The following is a 20,761-nucleotide window of genomic DNA, read 5'->3' on the forward strand; positions in this document are numbered from 1 at the left end:
ACTTACGACCAACCAGGGGTCAAGGACAACCTATATTAGGTTAGGCAGCGACAGGATGAGTCGTTGTGAGACTACATCCGATGTACCATTCCAAGGATCACAGGTGAGTCCATGGTCATAGCATTTTGGAGGGGGTTAGAGACTAGAAGAAAGTCGAAAGCTATCCACCAAGGAAGTCTAGAGTACTAACGAGCTATTCAAGCTCACAGACAAATGCGCGTAGGCCGTTGAGGCCCAAGAGTGCCAGAGCTGCCCAAAGCTACATCCGACCTCTGACCAGCCCACCTCTTACAAAGGGGTTGGCCAGAAGGAGAAAAAGAGTAAACACAAGGCAAGATCGCTCGATGTCATGGTGTAAAGGAGAACGGCCAACTGGGTCGACGCTTCGAGAAAAAGGACGAGATGAAGGGCTAAGACTACTGCCCTATCCATCGCACAGACACCGATGACCTGACCGAATGGGAAGTCATGCAAGGCATCATCGACAAGGAGCTTGGGGACCGTAAACCCAGGCACGATGACAATGGTGAGGATGGGGCCAACCCCAACTAGTTGGTGCTGAGTTTCCAGTAGGCCGATCACATGGTCCACCATATCTTTGGGGGTGCCGCAAAGTATTCCTTGAATAGGGAATACAAGTCGATGGTCTGTGAGATGTGGGTGAGGATGCCAGGCCCAATCTCATGTCCAAAGTGGTCAGAGGTACCCCTCACCTTCAGCCAGGCTGACCACCCCGCGTATGTTAGACGCCCTGGTCATTATCCTATTGTAGTCAAGCCAAAAGTACAAAACATCCGACTGGGTGTCACATCCTGATTTTCAAATTTTTTTAAATTTCTAAAATTTTCCAAGATATATTACAGATGAAATAATTAGAATAGGAAAATTTTGAACAAGGTTATAGTTGTTTGAATGCATTAATGCTGATTAATTGGCATTTAGCGTTTTATTTTGAGTTGTTGATTTTTCTCTGAATTTCATTGGATTTTATTTGAGCTCATTTGGATTTTACTTGAATTCATTTGAGTTATATTTTATTTCCAAAATCTCAAAATATTTAATATTTTTATTTTGCTACTATATGTTTCAAAAACTTGTCAGAATTCTCTAAAATTTTTAGGCATTATTTGGTATTTCATTTGGATTTACATGCTACCTTTCTTTCTTGGAAATTCCAAAAAAAAAAAAAAAAAAACCTAATCCCAAATGTAGCCCAACCGGCTGGCCCATCTTCCTATCTTTCTATCACTCCAACATGGCCTGCTTCATTCCTTACCCGCTCTCACCCCGGCCTGGGTCGCCAGCCCAAGGTGGCCTACTGCCCTGCCGCCCGCCAATTCTCCCGCTTGGGCCAGTGCCCCAACCCAACTTGCCTATAGCAGCACCACACCCCGCTCCGCCCACTAGCCGAAAGTGCTTGCAGCATTTTTGCCATCTGCAGTCATCTCTGAGTCTCATTTGACGCACCGCCGCCCTTTCTCCTTGGCGTGCGCGCCACAGACTCCTCATGTTGCCACTTATAAAAGCAACCGAGTGCGCCCTTGCCTCGATTCCACCATAAGTCGCTGCCTCCCTATGCCCAATTTCACTGAGACGCCTGTTGGGGGTCGTTGTTAAGGAACCCCGACGGCCCCTTGACTTAACTAGCTCGGCCTCCCGAAGGCTCAGCCTCCAAAAGGCTCAGTGTCCCGAAGCCTCGGCCTTCTGGAGTCCTGCCTCCCGAAGGCTTAGCCTCCCAAATGCTCAGTCTTCCGAAGCCTCAGCCTTTCGGAGTCCTGCCTCCCGAAGGCTCAACCTCCCAAAGACTTAGTCTCCCGGGGCCTCGGCCTCCCGCTGCTCGGGCCAGCGTCCCGGAGGCTATTGCGTGAGTCATCAGGCCTCAGGAAAGATCTGCCAGAGGGAAAGCACCAGTCATACTTTGTCTGCAAGGAGGTGACCGGTTTTAAATCCCTAGGGTATTGGACACCACTCTGATACCCTGGCATAATGGAGGCTGTCCTGATACCCCTGACAGTGCAGTGCCGGGCCGCAGTTGGCAACCGGTTCACCCCCTTTAGGGGGCAGACAACACGATAATTATCATAGTAGGTATTTATCTCCTAGATATGGTAGAAAGCAGTTATGCAGGATAAGGCCCAATAAATCGATCAGATCCCAGATATTTATACATTATGATAACTTGTACGCCAAGCTGCGCACGACCCTATAAATATGAGCCATGGTCGCCTGGGCTAGAAGAACGAGCAAGACAGTGAACAAGATACAGAGGTGAAAACACACCAAGTCACGCTGTGATACTCCTCCCAGAGCGATCTATTTTGCTACCATCAATACATTCGTGGTGTTCCTTCCTCTTAAACTTCGTCTCCAAGCTTGAGTCTCCTCCTTAGAAGAAACTCTCGCCGTACTTGCTGAGGCAAGAAGAAACTCTCGTCGTACTTGCTGAGGTAAGACGAACTCTTGCTCCAACAACGCCCAAACCCTATCCACCACTGCCTCAATTAATGAATCTCATTAGTGTTCACCGATCCGCCATGCCCAAGCCATCTCCGCCCCCTCTGAGTGTCCCTTTGGCACCATGAGCTAACAAGGAGTGAGCTCACAACCCTTCTTGTTGACTCTTTGCCACAGGACAACCCTTCTTGCTGAGCACCAAGCCCCACCGCCCGCTATTCGTCATTGCCAGCTATCGACACTCTAGGTGAGCTCACAATCCTTCACTGATGCTTTTTTATCGCTCATCGTCGCCTCCGGCGAGCCGAAGCTCAAGTTTGGCCACTCTCCGGTTGTGCACTGTCGTTGGAGCTCCAGTGCCACCATCGTCCTCTCTTGGTCACTAGCACCATATCTCTTTGTCCGTCTAATCTGCTGCTAACGACCTAGATTAGATCCAATTTGTACCCCTTCGCTAGCCAATTAGGAGCCACCATGTGTCCACATAAATCCAATCAGCACTACTTGCCACCTCATCCTGCCATGTCAGTGAATCAGCTGATGTGCCATGCCAATCAACAATGCCCAGTCAGCATTGTGCATTAAATCCCAATTTCCAGTACACTAATAATTCTAGTAACGGCTCTTTTGCAATTAAGTCCCTGAAACTTCAATCTCTCATATCTTCTTCGTTTTAGCTCCGATTTGAGTGATTATTGCGCTCAAATTTTCCTAAAAACATGATCTATCCAACCATGCTAGTATTAGGTAACAATTCTCATGTATTTATAGTAGTTATTCCTTATTAATATTTATGTCTCTACAACTTAAAGATATTATTTTGATTAGTAAATTTATGGTTGTTATAATGGCATATAGGTCCTGATCAAATCTACATGTCATTGTACCCCAAACCTGAGTTTATGATATTTATTGTTGTTGAAGATATTATTTTCCCCTAGTTCTTCCTTTACATTCCTTGAAGCCTAAGTGGTAGTTGATATGGGTCTTTTGAGTAGAATTGCTTAGCCATGCTGTCGAGATGTTAGGAAGTGTCATATACATGATTAGTGGATATATGCAATGATGATGGTGAACTTGATATAGTAACATGGAACTGTAGAACTTGAGCAATGAATGGTAAGATGGTGACGAAAAGTGTTTAATGATGGTAAATGTGATGGGCTTGTGGATACATTCCGAGCAGATCTTTTTCTAGTTAGGATGGCCATAACAACGATGTTGCATAGAGCGGTGGTGAATAGACATTTTAAAAAACTTTGTCCCTTTTACTGTTTGGCCTAAACTTACAGCAGAAATAAACTAACAGATTTTTTATAAGTGAAAAAGCTAAATATGCTAGGCTCAACTAGTGCACAATCACCCTAAATCAGTGTGAAGCTTACAATCCTAGGTGTCACAAAGATTATTCAAATCTAGCAAGATATGCAAGAAAACTCTAATCTAAAATCCTGAAATTACTGTTCATTAGAAGATTCGATATTGTTTATCAGAAGTTCCATTTTTACTATTCATCAGATGTTCTAATTTTTCAAATCAAAAGTTCTGATCAGTTCAAAATAGCAGATTTTAGAATTATGAAATTAACTTTATGCATATACAAATAAGCATACAAGTATGGATGTCAAAGTAATGCACAAGAGTAAGGAAATACGGAGACAAGTGATTTATTATCGAAGTTCGGATATCCACCGATATCCTACGTCTCCATTGAGGAAGCTCGGCCACGCTTGAGTTGGGTCCTTTTCAACTATTTTCCTCCTAAGGTTGCACATATGCACTCCCTGCCTTCACTATGACCAACTCTTCATCCTATCCGGAGTTGGTGAGTTCTGCAACCACTTTCGAGCCTCCTCACAATCTTCACTTAAGAAGATCTCTAGCAATCTACCACCAAGCCGTCGAGGAGATGGTGGTCTCCAAGAGTAACAAACTCCTGATCTCGTGCATGATCAACGTGGAGTGCTCAACACACAAAATTAATGTGACAACCGTGGGCTACCAAAGCACCACACCCTTCACACCTCTCTCCATCTATTCACTAAGCCACAAAAGGCTTGATTCTCACCAAATATTGATAGAGAGGGAAGGGGAGCACTCAAAGGTGGAACACCAAGTTCAAACACCCCACACAAGCAGCACAAAGCTAGCTAAGCAATCAGCCCTACGAACCAAGGCTAGGGGATATAAATACCCAGCTATGAAAAACTAGCTGTTGGACTCAAACTGAACATATCAGAACTTCCGATCCCTCGATCGGAACTTCTAATCCCATGAATCCCAATAGTCAAATTCAGACAAAACTAACTCCCGAACCTGGTAAAAACCACACATCGGAACTTCCGATCCCCAGATTGGAACTTCCGATTAAAAGCTAACTCCAAACCAGAGAGCACCAGATTTCTAAAACATTGGAAATTCCGACTGACATCAGAACTTCCAATTTTGGGAATCGGAACTTCTGATATCAGCACAGCTAACCCTCTGAAAATGTTGATAACATTTGATCCCGATGTCCTATTTTGACAATTTTGGATTCTACAGAAAGCTTATTCAGAGGGCTACACATCCCTACAAAATTTGTGATCTCAAGCACATTGGGTCAAAACTAGTAATACTACAAAGAAGATTCAGACACTTTCACCCATTTTCCAAAGCTTAATTGCCCAAGATTAAACTAGGAACCATATGGAACATGTCAAACACCACTAAGGCTTGGCCACAATCACTTTTCGCCACTAAGGCTAACAACACAAAGGGTTAGATCTAAAACACCTTTTAGATACCCTGGACTCCTAAAATGAACTCTCAACACAAATCCATCCCTCACTAATCACATGGTTTGAGCACTCAATACAACAATCGAGCAATGTTTTCAGTAGTCCCTCTTGATAGTACAACTATCAATCCTATAACCCGGTCTCCCACTAAACTCCTTGAGACTGACAAAACTAGAAAACCTATTCTAGTTATACTTTTGCCTTGAGCAATCCCGTCAGACATGACGAACACATCATCCAAGCCCCCATGCTTCTCACAGCTCTTCAAGGCTCATCATCGACTCCTCTTCTATTGATGACGATAGTCATCCTCGCTTCCATCTTGTTCTTCACTCGATATCTAGAAGCTTGATGAAGTTTACTTTATAGCTTTTTATGCGCTAAGTATGGAAGACTTCTCTTTTTTACATCATCTTCATCCGGTTCACCATTTAGGCATTAACCCTAAGCATCAAGCAACTTGTTAACTGAGCTTGTCTTGATCTTGCTTTTCCAACTTGGCATATTGAATATCTTAATTCAACTCATGCCTTCTTATGGAACCTAACCCAACTCACCCTCAAGCACAAAACACATGGGTTAGTCCATAAAATCTAATTGATCTCCACAAGTAATTTAGGCTTCATGCTTATCATCAATCTTCTTGAGCTTCTCATTCATCTCATGAGCATCACTAAGAGCTCAATGATAATGATGCATTTCTTTTGATCTCATGGCATTCTTCAACAATTCCGTGCTTCATTTCTTATGCATCTCCTATGGAATAATCCTAAAAATAATTCTCAACATAATTGTTAGTCAATAGGTATTGTCATCATTTGCCCAAGAATTACTTAGAGCTCATTCATCTTGATACATTTTTCCATGAATCAACTATGGAACAACCTACCAACAATTCTTAACAACATTGTTAGTCCATAGGTAAATTACCAAAATCACACTTAAGGGTCTAGATGCACTTTCACTCTGCCTGTTTGTTATGCTTCATTTTCTAATTGGGATGGCCATAACATTTGCCCCCTTGCTTTTCCATTGGTTATTACCATGTTGAGTTGTCTTTGCATACAATATATAAGGACTGTGTCGAGGGTAAATCCCAGACAGTGATTCTGGGGTATGTTGGACAGTGGGTGCGTGAACAGTGTTTCAGGGACTGGGTGTGTCTGTGTGTAGATGATGCATTTAGGGACACCAGGGATTATATAGGTTCGGGTCTCCCGGAGAATAACAACCCTACATCCTGTGTTTGTGTTATAGTAGATCTCACTTGCTTACAGACGGTGTTCTAACAGTTTGCCAGAATTGATCTATCTTGGTTACAGATGGGGTCCTCATCCCTTTATATAGTAGGGAGAGGGAGAACTTACATGCGGGCCTACACAGAGGACCTCTGCTCATTCTAATATTAGTACCGGGCATTCCAACTTGCTCTGACATATTGTATATCGTGCTACTGTGCACCATCTTTGCTTAGCCCATAGAACCTTATCTTGCTGCATTTAATGTGACGGGACGGAACGATGCCCTTCTACACTATCCCCGTCCGCTTGCCTTTGCATCGTCCCCATCCATTTTCCTCTCTGCGCCATCTCCGTCCACTTGCCGTGTCGGATGGCTAACAACATCCCATTTGTCATGCGGCACTGCGCCAGCCTGTAGAGTCTCACTCCATAGCCTTTAATGCTACAGGATGGTACAACGCCCACCTGCACCGCCCACGACCTTATCCGTCGGGGCTGTGCCTGGTAAAGAGAAGCGTTCGGGCAAGTGTCCAATCCAGTCCCGTGACCAGGGGGCTGGTCGTGGGTTTGTGTGAAGGCGTAGCGAGATTGGTCGCTGGAGGCCTTTGCACTAGTCGTGGTAGATTGATCGATTAGCGTTTTAGGAGATGTTCCCTAGCTATTTGCCCCCCTCATGGGGCCTGTCAGTCGGGGTACCCCTTTACTTGATGCACCAACAAACTGGTTTGTAGAACGACAATCCAAGAAGTACCGTACCAACCATGAGGTCGATATGGGTAAAGCTTAGCGTATTGATTAGACACCTAGCTCATATTCGTTGGGGTACCAGAATCTAGTTGATGGACCCTGCTTCTTGTGATCTCCTGGTGGCATACCACATGCGTGTGTTAAGTGTCTTGCAACCACAGCACAATGAAAATCACAACTTGTGTGTAAAGTTGGACAACCTCTGCAGAGTGTAAAACTGTTATAACAGTCATGCTCACGGTTATGGCAGACTTGTATCCTCACATGATTAGTTGGTTTCGTTATGGTTATGGAATGGTTATGGATATGATATGGTGATATGAGATGGTTATGGTTTGCAAGGTGGGTACCCTCAGATGATAGTTATTGGATCGTTTGGGTTACATTCACTTAATAAATGCTTAATGCTTTTGAGTCTGAATATTTTTTCTTTAATTGCATTTATGCAAAAAATACCTTGTGTTAGCTTGTCTTTGATATAAGCTTGCATATCATTATTCTCTTGTACACTTGTTGAATGTGTCATGTGCTCACACTTACTATTTTATCTATTCCATGCAACATGTGTGGTAATTCTCAGTGAGTGAAGATATTGAAGACTATCAAGAAGAGGTTGTAACGTTCTAGGTGCGTGCCTCCCGGTCGATTGCCTGCGGTGTTGTTGGGCATTAGTTCTTCTGTTTTGCTGCAGATATCTACATAGAAGACATTATATGTCAATTGTTGTAGGAGTTAAATGTTTATTCTATAAAAGCAATTGCTTTTGTTACTTCACCTGTGATGTTCTTATTTGTGTTAAACATCCTGGGCATACATAAATCACATCTAATTTTGTCCATTAAAACCGGGTGTGATAGAGGTAGTATCAGAGCCATACTGACTCTAGGATGCAAGGCGAGATAGAATGGTAAGAACATAAGGTCATATTTTAAAAGCCTCTTCTAAATAACCCATCCCCATTCTATTCTGACCTCTTAGTTTCTCTCTCCACTTACTTACTCCAATCTATTGAGCAAAATGGATTTCCAATACTCTCCCTTTCAAAACTTTTAGTTGTTGAACCATCCCGTTACTTCGGTTGAGAAGGATGCACTTGAAGATCTCACTTGATGCTTCTACCTGATATGAAGATTCCGATGTTGAAGTTGAAGACCCTTCTCTACAAGGAAGAATGATCTAGCACAACACTGAAGACATGAAGATCTACCTCCGTGTTTCTATCAGTTTTGGTTTTCTGAGTCATAGGAGGATTCCCCTAATCTTCAAAAGCATTAGAGCGATGTTGGTAGTGTGTGTTTGTGTTGTGTACCTTGTGTCATTTGGTTTTCTGTTTGAGTGCTAGAATGCATTGTGGGATGCTTTAGCATCTGGTAGCAGCAATGTTCCTTATATATTTCTATAGCTAATAGTATAGCTGGGTTTTCTCCTTCTAGTCCTTTCTCTTCTTGCCCCAACCTTCCTCTGCAATCCTGATGAAATGTTGAACTCGAAGGAAGGTCAGCTTGGTCAAGGTACCAACAATGCCAATGACAACAATCAGTAGGTGCCACCATAGTTCAACAAGGAACAACTCTTGATGACATTGACCCAGATCCTTCAAAACATGACTCAGAATATGGGAAGTCTACTACAGATCACTAAAGCTCTGAGTGCAGGAGATGAACAAAGTTAGCAGGACAATAGGAAGAAGAAGAAGATGTCGTTGCAAGGACAAGGAAGCAACGCATGTCCCTGTCCTAGCAATCAGTACAGGCCTCAACCTCAAGCACCTGTTTAGCGCTCTGATTATCAAACACCCTGTTCTACTCCACCTGCCACTCCTGAAGCCAAGAACAACCTAGTTACTCCCTCCTCAGACAAGGGATGTTACTACTACAAGGAAGGAGGACACTTTGTGTGATATTGTCCTAAGAGGTATCCAAACAAGACCAACATCAACACTCCAAAGCTTACTCAGTCTCAACCCCAAGCACGTAATGGAAGTTAGATGCTACTCAGAATAACATTTGACAACGAAACTTCATCTGTGGGAAGGTCAACTATGTCACCGCAAAACAAGCTTAGTAGGCACCAAGAAGTTGAGAGTGGTATATCATATTTCGAATGCAACATTGTAATAATGTGGATCCGATGTCATCTCTTCATATCATCAAACCTTGCTGCTTAAGTACAATATGTTGATGACTTGAATGGAAGTTTTGTTGCCCCTTGTTCTACATGAGAATTGTTAATCCGCTCCATCTCTACTTTGTCTACATCTCAAGAACTGGAAATGCATGTCAAAGAAGTCTGCTCTTTTAAGAGGGGTAGACTTTCTAGCCAATCTCTTGGTTCTGAAATCCAAAGACCCAAATGTTATTCTTAAAAGTGGCTAGGCAGCTAGAAAAATGGAGTAATAAGGTCTGCTAAAGGAAGGATGGTACTCAGAAGCTATACTCTGATCCCAGATGTGACTGTCAAGAACAAGTACCTTTTCCTCATAATTAAGGTAGGCCTCATTAAATCTCCAGGAATAAGACAATCCACCAAGGTCATTTAGCAGATGAGAAGATCGAAAAAATGAAAGAAACTTATTAGGACTGCTAAAGCTATGGATTCTCAGGAGATAGTTTAGATAGCACAAAGATGTATCAAGATCTCGAGGATCGCTATTGGTAATGAAGAGTGGTGTAGCTAAGTATGTTGCCCTATGTGATGCATGTTAGAGAAGTTAAAGCAGTACATCAAAGGTAGTTACAATCATTGAGCATATTGAGAATAGAATATTTGGAAAAAAAAATTACATACTCAGGGTAATCAATCAATATTTCTTGAAACTGTTCAAAAAGCCATCAAAAGCGAGCTGATCAAAGTATGTCAATACAATGAGGTCACCACCAAGAAGAAAAAGTGATTTGGAAAGCTAGAAGAAAATTTGAAGACTTCCCTTATCTCTTCTCCAATCTTTCCAAATCTCGAGGGCGAGATTCCTTTAAAGGGTGTAGATTTGTCACACCCTGATTTTCAGATTTTTCAAATTTCTAAAAATTTGAAGATATATTATAGATTAAATAATTACAATAGGAAATAAATCCTATTTTCTAAATTCAAATTCAAATTTGAATAAGGTTATAATTGTTTGAATGCATTCATGCTGATTAATAGGAATCTAGGGTTTTATTTTAAGTTGTTGATTTTTCTCTGCATTTTATTGAATTTTATTTGAGCTAAATTGGATTTTACTTGAATTCATTTGAGTTATATTTTATGTCCAAAATATAAAAATGATTTCATAAGCTCAAAATATATATATGGCTTCTAAATGTTTCAGAAGCATGTTAGAATTTTCTAGATTTTTTAGGCTTTATTTGGCATTTTATTTGGATCTTACATGCTACCTTTCTTTTCTGGAAATTCCAAAACAAAAGAAGAAAACCTAATCCCAAATGCAGCCCAACTGGCTGACTTGTCTGCCTCTCTTGCTTTCACTCAGGCCTAGCCTGCTCCCTCCCTTACCCGCTCTCTCCCCGACATTGGCTGCCAGCCTGAGCCGGCTTGCTGCCCTGCCGCCCGCCCGTTTTCCCACTTAGGCTAGCGCCTTAGCCTAGCTCGCCTACACCAGCGTCGTGACATGCTCGACCCGCCAGTCAAATGCGTTCGCATTATTTCCTCCATCACCAGTCGTCTCTAAGTCAGACTTGATGTGCTGCCGCCCTTTCGGTCTCCTCGTGTTGCTGCCTATAAAAGCCACCGCCTCCCTGTGCCCAATTTTGCCAAGATGCCCAACCCTAGCTGCCACCATCTCCATTAATGAACCTCATCGGAGTTCGTCGGTCCGTTGCGCCCAAGCCATCTCTGCCCCCTCTGAGTGGCCCCTCGACACCACGAGCTAACGAGGAGTCGATTCCACCACTTCTCATCGACTCTCTACCATTGGACAACGCTTCTTGCTGAGCACCAAGCCCCACAGCCCACTATTCATCGTTGCTAGCTATTTGTGCCATCTCCCAGAGCCAATCGACACTCTAGGTGAGCTCACAATCCTCCACTGATGCCTTTTCATTGCTCATCGTCGCCTTCGGTGAGCCGGAGCTCAAGTCCAGCCACTCTCGAGCCGTGCACCACCGTAGGAGCTCTAGTGCCACCGTTGACCTCTTCTAGTCGTTGGTGCTATATCTCTCCATCCGTTCGATCTGCTACCAATGGTTTGGATTAGATCCAAGTTGTACCCGTTCGCTAGCCAATCAGGAACCACCACGTGTCCACATAAATCCAATCAGCACTGCTTGCCACCTCATCCTGCCATGTTAGCGAAGCAGCTGATGTGTCATGCAAGTCAGCAATGCCCAGTCAGCAATGCCCAGTCAGCAGTGCGCATTAAATCCCAATTACTAGTACAAAAAAAATTCTAGTAAATGGCTCTTTTGCAATTAAGTCCCTAAAACTTCAATCTCTTATATCTTCTTCATTTTAGCTACGATTTGAGTGGTTACGGCGGTCAAATTTTCCTAAAAACATTATCTATCCAACCACACTAGTTTTAGGTAGCAATTCTCACATATTTATAGTAGTTATTCCTTATTAACATTTAGATCCCTACAACTTGAAGATATTATTTTGATTAGTTAATTTACGGTTTTTGCAATGACATATAGGCCCTAATCAAATCTACATGTCATTGTACCCTAAACATGAGTTTACGATATTAAAATAAATATATTAAATTTGTAGGTCACACATGTTAATACTTTAATCAATATTTTCTATCATTTCATGTGAAACCCTAATTCCTATCATTTTATCCTTCATCATTAGAACTCCAGTCAATTATGTTCTCTTTTCCTAGCTCAACCAAAATCCTAGTCCATCATTCTATTCTTATTATGTTTGCAATTTAGATTTTATTAGTTGTTTATTTGATGTTGCTTTTGTTTATTGATATAATTCACGATTAGTTCTTAACGCTTCGGATCTGTTCAAGGACTTCAAGACCAAGATTTCAACAACACTGAGCAATATTAGGTAAATGGCAAGTGTCCATGATCATCTTGAACTTATGTTTTTAAATGTTTTGTTTTACAAAATTGCATGCAATGTCAACTTGAATGGGTAGTCACCTATGTTAGGGTTCGTCCTAGTTCTTCTTTTACATTTTTGAAGCCTAAGTGGTAGTTGATATAAGTCTTTTGTGTAGAATTGCTTAGCCATGCTATCAGGATGTTGGGAAGTGTCATATACATGATTAATGGAAATATGCAATGATGATGGTGAACTTGATATAGTAACATCGAACCCTAGGACTTGGGCAAAGAATGGTAGGATGATGATGGAAAGTGTTTAAATATGGTAAGTGTGGTGGGCTTGTTTATACGTTCTGAGCAAATCTTTTTTTGGTTAGGATGGCTGTAACATCTGCCTCCCCCTATCCGTTATGCTTCTTTTTCTAGTTAGGATGGCCATAACATATGCCTCCCCTTGCTTTTCCATTGGTTATCACCCCGTTGAGTAGTCTTTGTCCAAGTACAACATATAAGGACCAGTTTGTGGAGCGACAACCTAGGAAGTACCGTACCAACCATGAGGCCGACATGGGTAAAACTTAACATATTAATTAGACACCTGGCTCGTATTCATTGGGGTACAGGATCTAATTGATAAACCATGCTTCATAGTGATCTCTTAGCGGCACACCATAGACATGTGTTAAGTATCTTGCAAAAACGACAACATGCAAATCATGACTCGTGCATAAAGTTGGGCAACCTCTGCAGAGTGTAAAACTATTATAACAGCTGTGCCTGTGGTTATGGGAGACTTGGATCCTCACATGATTAGTTGGTTTGGGTTATGGTTATGGAATGGTTTATGGATATGGTCTGGTGATATGAGATGGTTATGGTTTGCATGGTGGGTAGCCTCGGATAATAATCATTGGATCGTTTGGGTTACATTCACTTAATAACTGATGAATGCTTTTGAGTCTGAATATTAGTTCTTTAATTGCATTTACACAAATATATCATGTGTCAGCTTGTGCTTGTTATAAGCCTGCATATCATTATTCTCCTGTACACTTGTTGGGCGCATCATGTGCTCACACTTACTATTTTTTCTATGCCATGCGACATGTGTGGTGTTGCTCAATGGGTAAAGATGTTAAAGACTATTAAGATGAGGTTGTGATGTTCTAGGCGTGTGTCTCCCGGTCGGTTACCTATAGAGTTATTGGGCACAGGTGCTTTTGTTCCACTGCAAATATCTACATAAAAGACATTATATGTCAATTGTTGTAAGAGTTAAACATTTATTCTATAAAAGTATTGCTTTTGTTACTTCACTTGTGACGTCCTTATGTGTGTTAAACATGTTGGGAACACATACCATGTTGGCATCTACTTTTGTCCGTTAATACCGGGTGTGACACTGGGTCGAATACTGGTCAACGGAGGGAGCTCCATTAATCTTCTCTTCGCTGACGTGCTGGATGCCCTGCAAATTCCAAGGAGCATGTTAAACCATCTCCTCCCTTCTTAGGGATTACCCGTGGCTCCTTGGCTAAGCCATTAGGGTAGATCGAGCTGCCCATCACCTTCGGCTTGCCTAGTAACTTCAGGACTAAAAGGGCCCTGTTCGATGTGGTGGACTTTGGGACCACCTACAATACAATCATGGGGTGACCAGCGATGGACCTATTCATAGCTATTGCCAACTACACTTACCAAACAATCAAGATCCTTGGCCCAGTGGGGACAATCACCATTTTAGGCAGCGCAAAAACAACCATGCACTGCGACAAGAGGAGCCTAGACATGGTCGAGCTGACTTCTGGGTCATAACACAAGAACGTAGTGCCCAGTGGCTGCCCGGTGAAGGTCCATATCGTCACCAACCTAGACCAGATAGGGGCCAGCCTGGACCCCAAATAGGAACTCACGCTCATCACTTTTCTTTAGGCGAATGCGGATGACTTTTCATAGAGTCCGTCTGATATGCTCAGAGTCCCTAGCAACATGATCAAGCACAAATTATCAGTACAACTGGGCGCATGACCAGTAAGGCAGAAGGTGTGTCGTTTCACAGCCTACCGTAAGGAAGAACTTCATTAGGAGATCTACAAGCTCCTAGAAGCATGCTTCATCCGGGAGGTGAAGTACCTAGAGTGGCTGGCTAACCTAGTCATGGTCCATAAACCCAGCATTAAGTAGAGGATGTGCGTCAACTTCACCGACCTCAACAAGGCATGCCCAAAAGATCTCTTCCCTCTCCCCCGGATTGACCAGCTCTTTGACTCGACCACTGTTAGTGATCTGTTAAAGCCTCTTAGATGCCCGCTCAGGGTACCATCAGATTAGCATGTGAGGAGGTCAACCTAGGGTTGTGCAGCCGTGGAAAGAGGCGTACACAACTTGGATTCCGACCCCGACACGATTACAAGACCCAATAGGGTCCAATACGGTAGTGCAGCACTTTATTTCTTTGACTCTAACTAAACTATTAGGAATATTTTGTTGAGCTCATATCCATTGGAAAGGGCTCATCCTAAGCTTTTCAGAATGACCAAGATTGCCTAAAACGGACTTCGTATGAGAGAGTTATGCCGTTTTACTAACGTGTTGTCCTGAGACTCGACCACGACCATGACTAGAGCTCAGCCTCGAGTCCGAGTAGACTTGGCTTTCGAGGGGTGATGTCTGGGTAAGGTTGTGGTGCTTCTTCCATGTTCCTAAGCAATAAAACATCACAAGAATTTAGTAGTAATCCATCCAAGAAAGTATGAACAGCAAGGAAAAAGTTCACCTGGTAGTCTAATTGCCATGCACGTGCTCTTGTAATTGGACCTTGTATGATTTGAGGATTATTGGCGGTATTGTTAGTATCTGAAGGAGCCATGGGCTCATCAATTGGTGCTTGCTATATACCTTAATTTTATGTCTAATTTTCTAATTCATTAGAAATAAAAATAAATATGCTCATACCTATAGCTAATGTAAATCAATAATAAAGACAATTTCCACCATAAGCTACTAATTGAAGCTTCTATATTATAAATGAGGTATAATTGGATCTACATTGTATTAAAACATCATGGTCATAGGTTCATCTCCATCATTTCAAAATCTAGTGTAATTTAGCAAATAAAATTCAACTAGAAATAGATTAGAGATGAAGTTACATACCTTGGAATACCTAAGGTATGAGGATTCCTCAAAATTTTGAAGCTCCTAAGAACTTGGTGACCAAAAATGGCCGCCGTCGAGTAAGAATAGAACTCCTCTCTGTTGTGCTCGGGCTTGGGGAAGGAGAGGGTGACTTTTATATAGCCGAGACATCACGGTCGGCTCATATAACTGGCCGACAGTGATGCCCTACTATCACTGTCGGTCTGTGGATTGAGCCAGCAATGATGAGGAAGCTGGGCATCACTGCCAGCTCAAGCCATCGACTGGTAGTAATAACCGTTATCACTATCGGTTCATAAGCCACGATGACAGATTCTTCCCGCGTGGCTTATGAACCAGAAATGATGCCCATCACTGCCGGCCCATTAGGAATCAGGAGTGATGGTCCGATATATAAGGCATGTTCTGTAGTAGTGAGGAAGTACACAGCAACAGCGGCAATACATGATTCATATACGAATAGCAGCGCATGTATAGAAGACATGAACAATACTGCAGGTACAGACTACATTGCCTGTGGACAGCAACTCGGCCATAGTGTTAGCTATAGTACAAGCCGGGCAAACAAGATCGCGTGCTGATTTTGAAGCACCAAAAATAAGGGCGAAAGTTAAAGGAAAAGTATCTTGGTTGCCCGGAATTAAACCAAAGACCCAATGGTGTCCTCATGGTCTCTCACATTCTCAAAAGAGAAGGTTGCAATGGCTATGCATGCAAGAATTTAGAGAGGCTAGAGCTGAAAAGGTGAGACACAAAATATTAATGAGATATAGCCTATGCTTCCTGTTAGGAAAGAATGTAGGAGAAAACCAGGTGAAGCCCCAGTTCAGGTGCCCAGTGATGATGAGAATGATTTGCTAGATTTTAAGTGATCCCCAGTGACCATAGATAGTTTTCCATCTCCAGAGGGTATGGATATTAACATGCATTTATGTTACTGTCAGAGTTTCAGGCCGTTGATAAGGGGGTTGCATAGCTATGCCTTGGTCCTAAGGAAGCTATTTTTTAGAAGCCCCAGGGATCGAGTTGACATCTAAAACAATTATATCTTAAAGGGTATATCAATGGTAGGCCGATTTCTAGAATGTTAGTTGATGTTGGAGCTACTGTGAATCTAATGCAATACTCAGTTTTTAAGAAATTGGGGCGAGAGGACAATGAGCTCATGAAGATGAATTTGACTCTTAATGGCATTGGGGGAGATCCAATGGAGGCCAGAGGTGTTATTTCCATGGAGCTTACTATTGGGAGTAAGACTTTGGCCATGGCTTTCTTTGTAGTCGAAGTGCAAGGTAATTACAACATTATATTGGGTCATGATTGGATGCATGGCAATCGTTGTGTTCCTTCTACCTTGCATCAATTTTTAATACAATGGGTAGGCGATGATGTAGAAATTACTCAGACATATACATCGGCTTTTGTCGATTTGGCCGATGCTTCAGCTGATTGGCAGCATGGTAATGTCCAATGTTTGTCGGGTCAAGATTTTTTTGGTTATGATTTTCTTAGTGTTACCAAGGATGGATTTGTACCCGTGTCCATAGAGCCAGCTTCCGCAACTCTGCATAAGTAGCATGATGTTATAAATAAGTAAAGAGGAAAATTTAAAATGGTTGCAAAAGCATGTAGAACAATATCGATCAAATAAGAATGATATTTGTGAAGCCATTGAAGACTTTGATGAGGTAGAAAAGTTAGGACAAGGTTTCTCGTCGGTTGACCCATTAGAGGAGGTTGATATAGGTGATGGAATTATTCTTAGGCCGACGTTTGTACATAAAAACATGTCCACTAATTATAGGAGCGAAGTAATAGAGTTACTAAGATAATATGTTAATTATTTTGCTTGGGACTTAGCCGACAGCTAGCAGAGCATTAGTTACCTATCAAAACTGGTTTTAGGCCTCACAAACAACTGGCTAAAAAGTTTAATCCTAGTATGTACGGGCGCATTAAGGAAGAGATAAACTGGTTGCTTCTTGCGGGGTTTATTCGTTCATGCAAGTATGTTGAATGGATTTCTAATATTGTCTCAATGGAAAAGAAGAAAACTGGGATGATACGAGTATGCATTGATTTTAGAGATTTAAATAAAGCTACTCCTAAAGATGAATATCATATGCTATAGCCGACATGCTTATTAATGATGCTTTAGGACATAAAGTGATTAGTTTCTTAGATGGTAATGCTGGTTATAATCACATTTTTATGGCCAAAGGCTATGAATTTGATTTTCCATGATTTGCTCAGTGTTATATTAGAGATATACATCGATGATATAGTTGTTAAATCGGATGGTATGGATCATCACTTAGCCGATTTACGTTTGGTTTTTTAAAGAATGTGTCAGTATGGTTTGAAGATGAACCCACTTAAGTGCTTTTGGTATGTCGGCTGGAAAATTCTTATATTTTATTATACATGAAAGGGGCATTGAGATAGATCTACCATTATCCAACATCTCCCCAAACTGGATCCATATTTTTACCAATCCCCTAAACACACCTCCATCCTAGCTAAAAATATGGAACCCCTCTTAGACTCCCAATCCTACTAGGCCCACCAACCTCCGCAAGGCGCAGAAGCGCCACACGGCGCGCTCCAGCGGACAGGTCACCATCTATGGCCCCATCGCCTTCATCCTCTGCCTCATCGTCGGCAACCATGTCCGTCCTGTGCGGGTCCCAGTACCACGTAGGAGCTGCTGAGAGAGATGGTGTGCATGGCAAACCTGGCGGCTGGCACAATCGACGATGAGGAGGCAGAGAGGCAGGAGCAGCTCAAGGCCAGCGCTCACCGGGTGTTGCATCGACGGCGTCCAGACAATGCTCCTCGGCCTTCTCAGCGAGGTCCGTACGGTTCTTGCATTGCATCAGCCATCAGCTAGCTCGTTCTTTGCTGATAAATTAGCAATGTCCATGGAGCTTGCTTACAGCTAGAGGGCCAGTAGGAGCACTACTTCGGCGAGCTAGGCAACATGGCGTCTTCGTTCGAACTGGCGTTGGGGGACAACGCGATGAGGAGGCGGTCGGTGGCTTCGCTGCGAGACAGCGGGAGGGTGAGCATGGTGAGGACGACGACGAGTCGATGACCGCGGAGAGGGTGGACAAGGTGGCCCGGCGGATGAAGCTGACCATCGCCATGTTCGCCGAGCACACCTACATGCTCATCGCCGTCGTGACGCTGGAGTCTGCGTCCGTTGGCCTCGCTGTCACACAGGACCACCCTTGCGTTGCCTCCACCACCGCCACGCGCACCTAGCACTGCCGCTTGTGAAGAGGAAAGGGAGAGATGACAAGTAGGATCCACTCGTCGGTGACACAGTAGAGGATATATAGGTAATGAGGTATTGGGAGTTTGTTGGAGAGGAAGGAGATTTATGAAGTGAATTTTATTGGAAATGCTCATTTTATGTGGATATAAGGAGTGAGTATTACAGAGACTCTTAGAGGTACTCTTATATAACTTTTATGGAAAAAGGGAAAGCACCATAAGAAAGGGAAGCCCAGATATATTCTTGTAGAAGGTCAAATGTGTGGCAGCTAGCAACGTTGCTTGGCACTGCTGACCAAGAAACAAGAGCACGGACCAGGGCTTGTGTGTTGCCAAGTCAAAGGGAGGGGTTATAGTGACTCTGTGAACCAACATAAAATTGAATTTGTGGGTGTGTAACCGTCAGAAAATGAGATGTAGATGAGGGGCACTTTTCAAGCATTTCAGATTGACCTCCCTAGTAAAAAATATTAGGCTCGTGTGTTGCCAAGTCCGAAGGGAGGGGTTACAGTTACTCTGCAAACCAACACAAAATTGGTCATGAGTGGGATCTGAAACTATATAAAACATGTAGGTGTGTGACTGCTAGAAAATAAGATGTAAATGAGGGTTCTTTTCAAACATTTCGAACTCCCCCCACCCCCCCCCCCCCCCCCCATTTCTATATCTAGTAGTATGGTGGTAGAAAAATGCAATGAATTCAGAAATGTCAAACAAACCAGAATAAATCAAGATAAATGGTAAAAAATTTAGGAGTTGAATTGAAAACAAATATTTAAATTATAGAATAACTATTGTGCTGAATGAATATGGCCGTAACAATATAGTGGAAGATGTACGCGACAGAACACGTCACCAAACAGAATCAAAATTACACTAGTAGAAGCAGAATAGATTCAGTGGAGGCACCAAGGCCACCTATTACACAAGTTACCAACATATCAGTACACGACTATTTCTATTATCCATATCCATATACTCTACAGATGCATATAGCTAGCATCACTCCCCTATATAATATATGTTGTTAATTAACCATGGTAGTACACAGAAACAAAGCAGAGGTAAGGCGATCAGTTGGGTATGAGCTTGAAGCGAGGCTTGGAAAACGCGGGAGCCGGGTCGTAGCGCCCATAATCGTTTGTCTTAACCATATCGCCTGAAGCTGTTGCTCCCTTTACAGATGCAGCAGAGGAATGCTCCTGAATTAAACCACATGTGAAATTAATATAAGTATTTTTTTTTTTACAAAGAAACATCCCGTCGCGTTTCTAGGCCCTTCTCAAACCTAATAATATGGGTTTGTAAGTAAACAAAAATATCATTTTAGCTCTCAAGAAATTATTTCTTAATTGAACTTTGCTACTCTCCAGTAGTGTATCCCATGTGTACCTTGTGCATCTTTTCATGCGCCAGCTCCCTTCCTCCTGCAAAAACCATCAAGCAAGATTAGTGAATCAAATTCATAACTTTGGCGTATTTATCTCTTGTAGACGGTACATGCCCCCCCCCCCCCTACTATGACTCCTGCAACATTTTTTAGAAAAAAAATCCTACATACTTCCAATATTACATATCAAATATATATTGAAAAATTCGTGACCATTCACATCTTTGTCTTTATGCAGTTCAACACAATGACAGAAATTTGAAAGTATTTTATAGAAAAGCAGAAAAAAAAATGGAACAGGGAAACCAACCTGCAGCGCACACCGAAAACGCTGACACAACAATGAGCAGAAGAACAAGTACTGAAGCCCTGTCTACTTTCTTGGAGCTCATCTTCTTCCCGTCTAACCCTTCCAGTTATTGAACACTGCATCAGAACAGTCCATATCCAGGTTTATATAGCTGAAGAGCAGTGCTGCAATGTCCAACCTCAGGATATGATTGGTGCGCCCGAATTCTCCTTATAATAACGGAAAGCAAAAGGTGGATAATGAGCACTTTGCCTCCATGGTTTCTGAGTGTGCAGTCAAGTGCTAGTGGGGTGCTAATATGCTACTATCTCAAGGGGAGCAAAAGGAACAATGCGTTAGTGGAACGCCTGATTGCTCCTGTTCTTTATGGTGGTGTGCTCCTTGTCTACCGCTGGAGCGAGTGA

The 20,761-nt window shown here is 42.6% G+C and overlaps 1 protein-coding gene across 1 annotated transcript; it reads right to left on the reverse strand.

Annotated features, from left to right (window-relative positions):
* Positions 1 to 19,528: 19,528 nt before the first annotated feature.
* On the reverse strand, positions 19,529 to 20,503 carry LOC133886161 (protein CASPARIAN STRIP INTEGRITY FACTOR 2-like). Its single transcript, XM_062325898.1, has 3 exons — positions 20,358 to 20,503; positions 20,050 to 20,084; positions 19,529 to 19,859 (listed from the first exon to the last, which is right to left on the reverse strand). Exons 1-3 carry the CDS (start codon positions 20,437 to 20,439, stop codon positions 19,731 to 19,733), a joined length of 246 nt encoding a protein of 81 aa, XP_062181882.1. The 5' UTR covers positions 20,440 to 20,503; the 3' UTR covers positions 19,529 to 19,730.
* Positions 20,504 to 20,761: the final 258 nt, after the last annotated feature.

This window comes from Phragmites australis, chromosome 12 (genome assembly GCF_958298935.1).
Source record: "Phragmites australis chromosome 12, lpPhrAust1.1, whole genome shotgun sequence".
NCBI lineage: Eukaryota > Viridiplantae > Streptophyta > Magnoliopsida > Poales > Poaceae > Phragmites > Phragmites australis.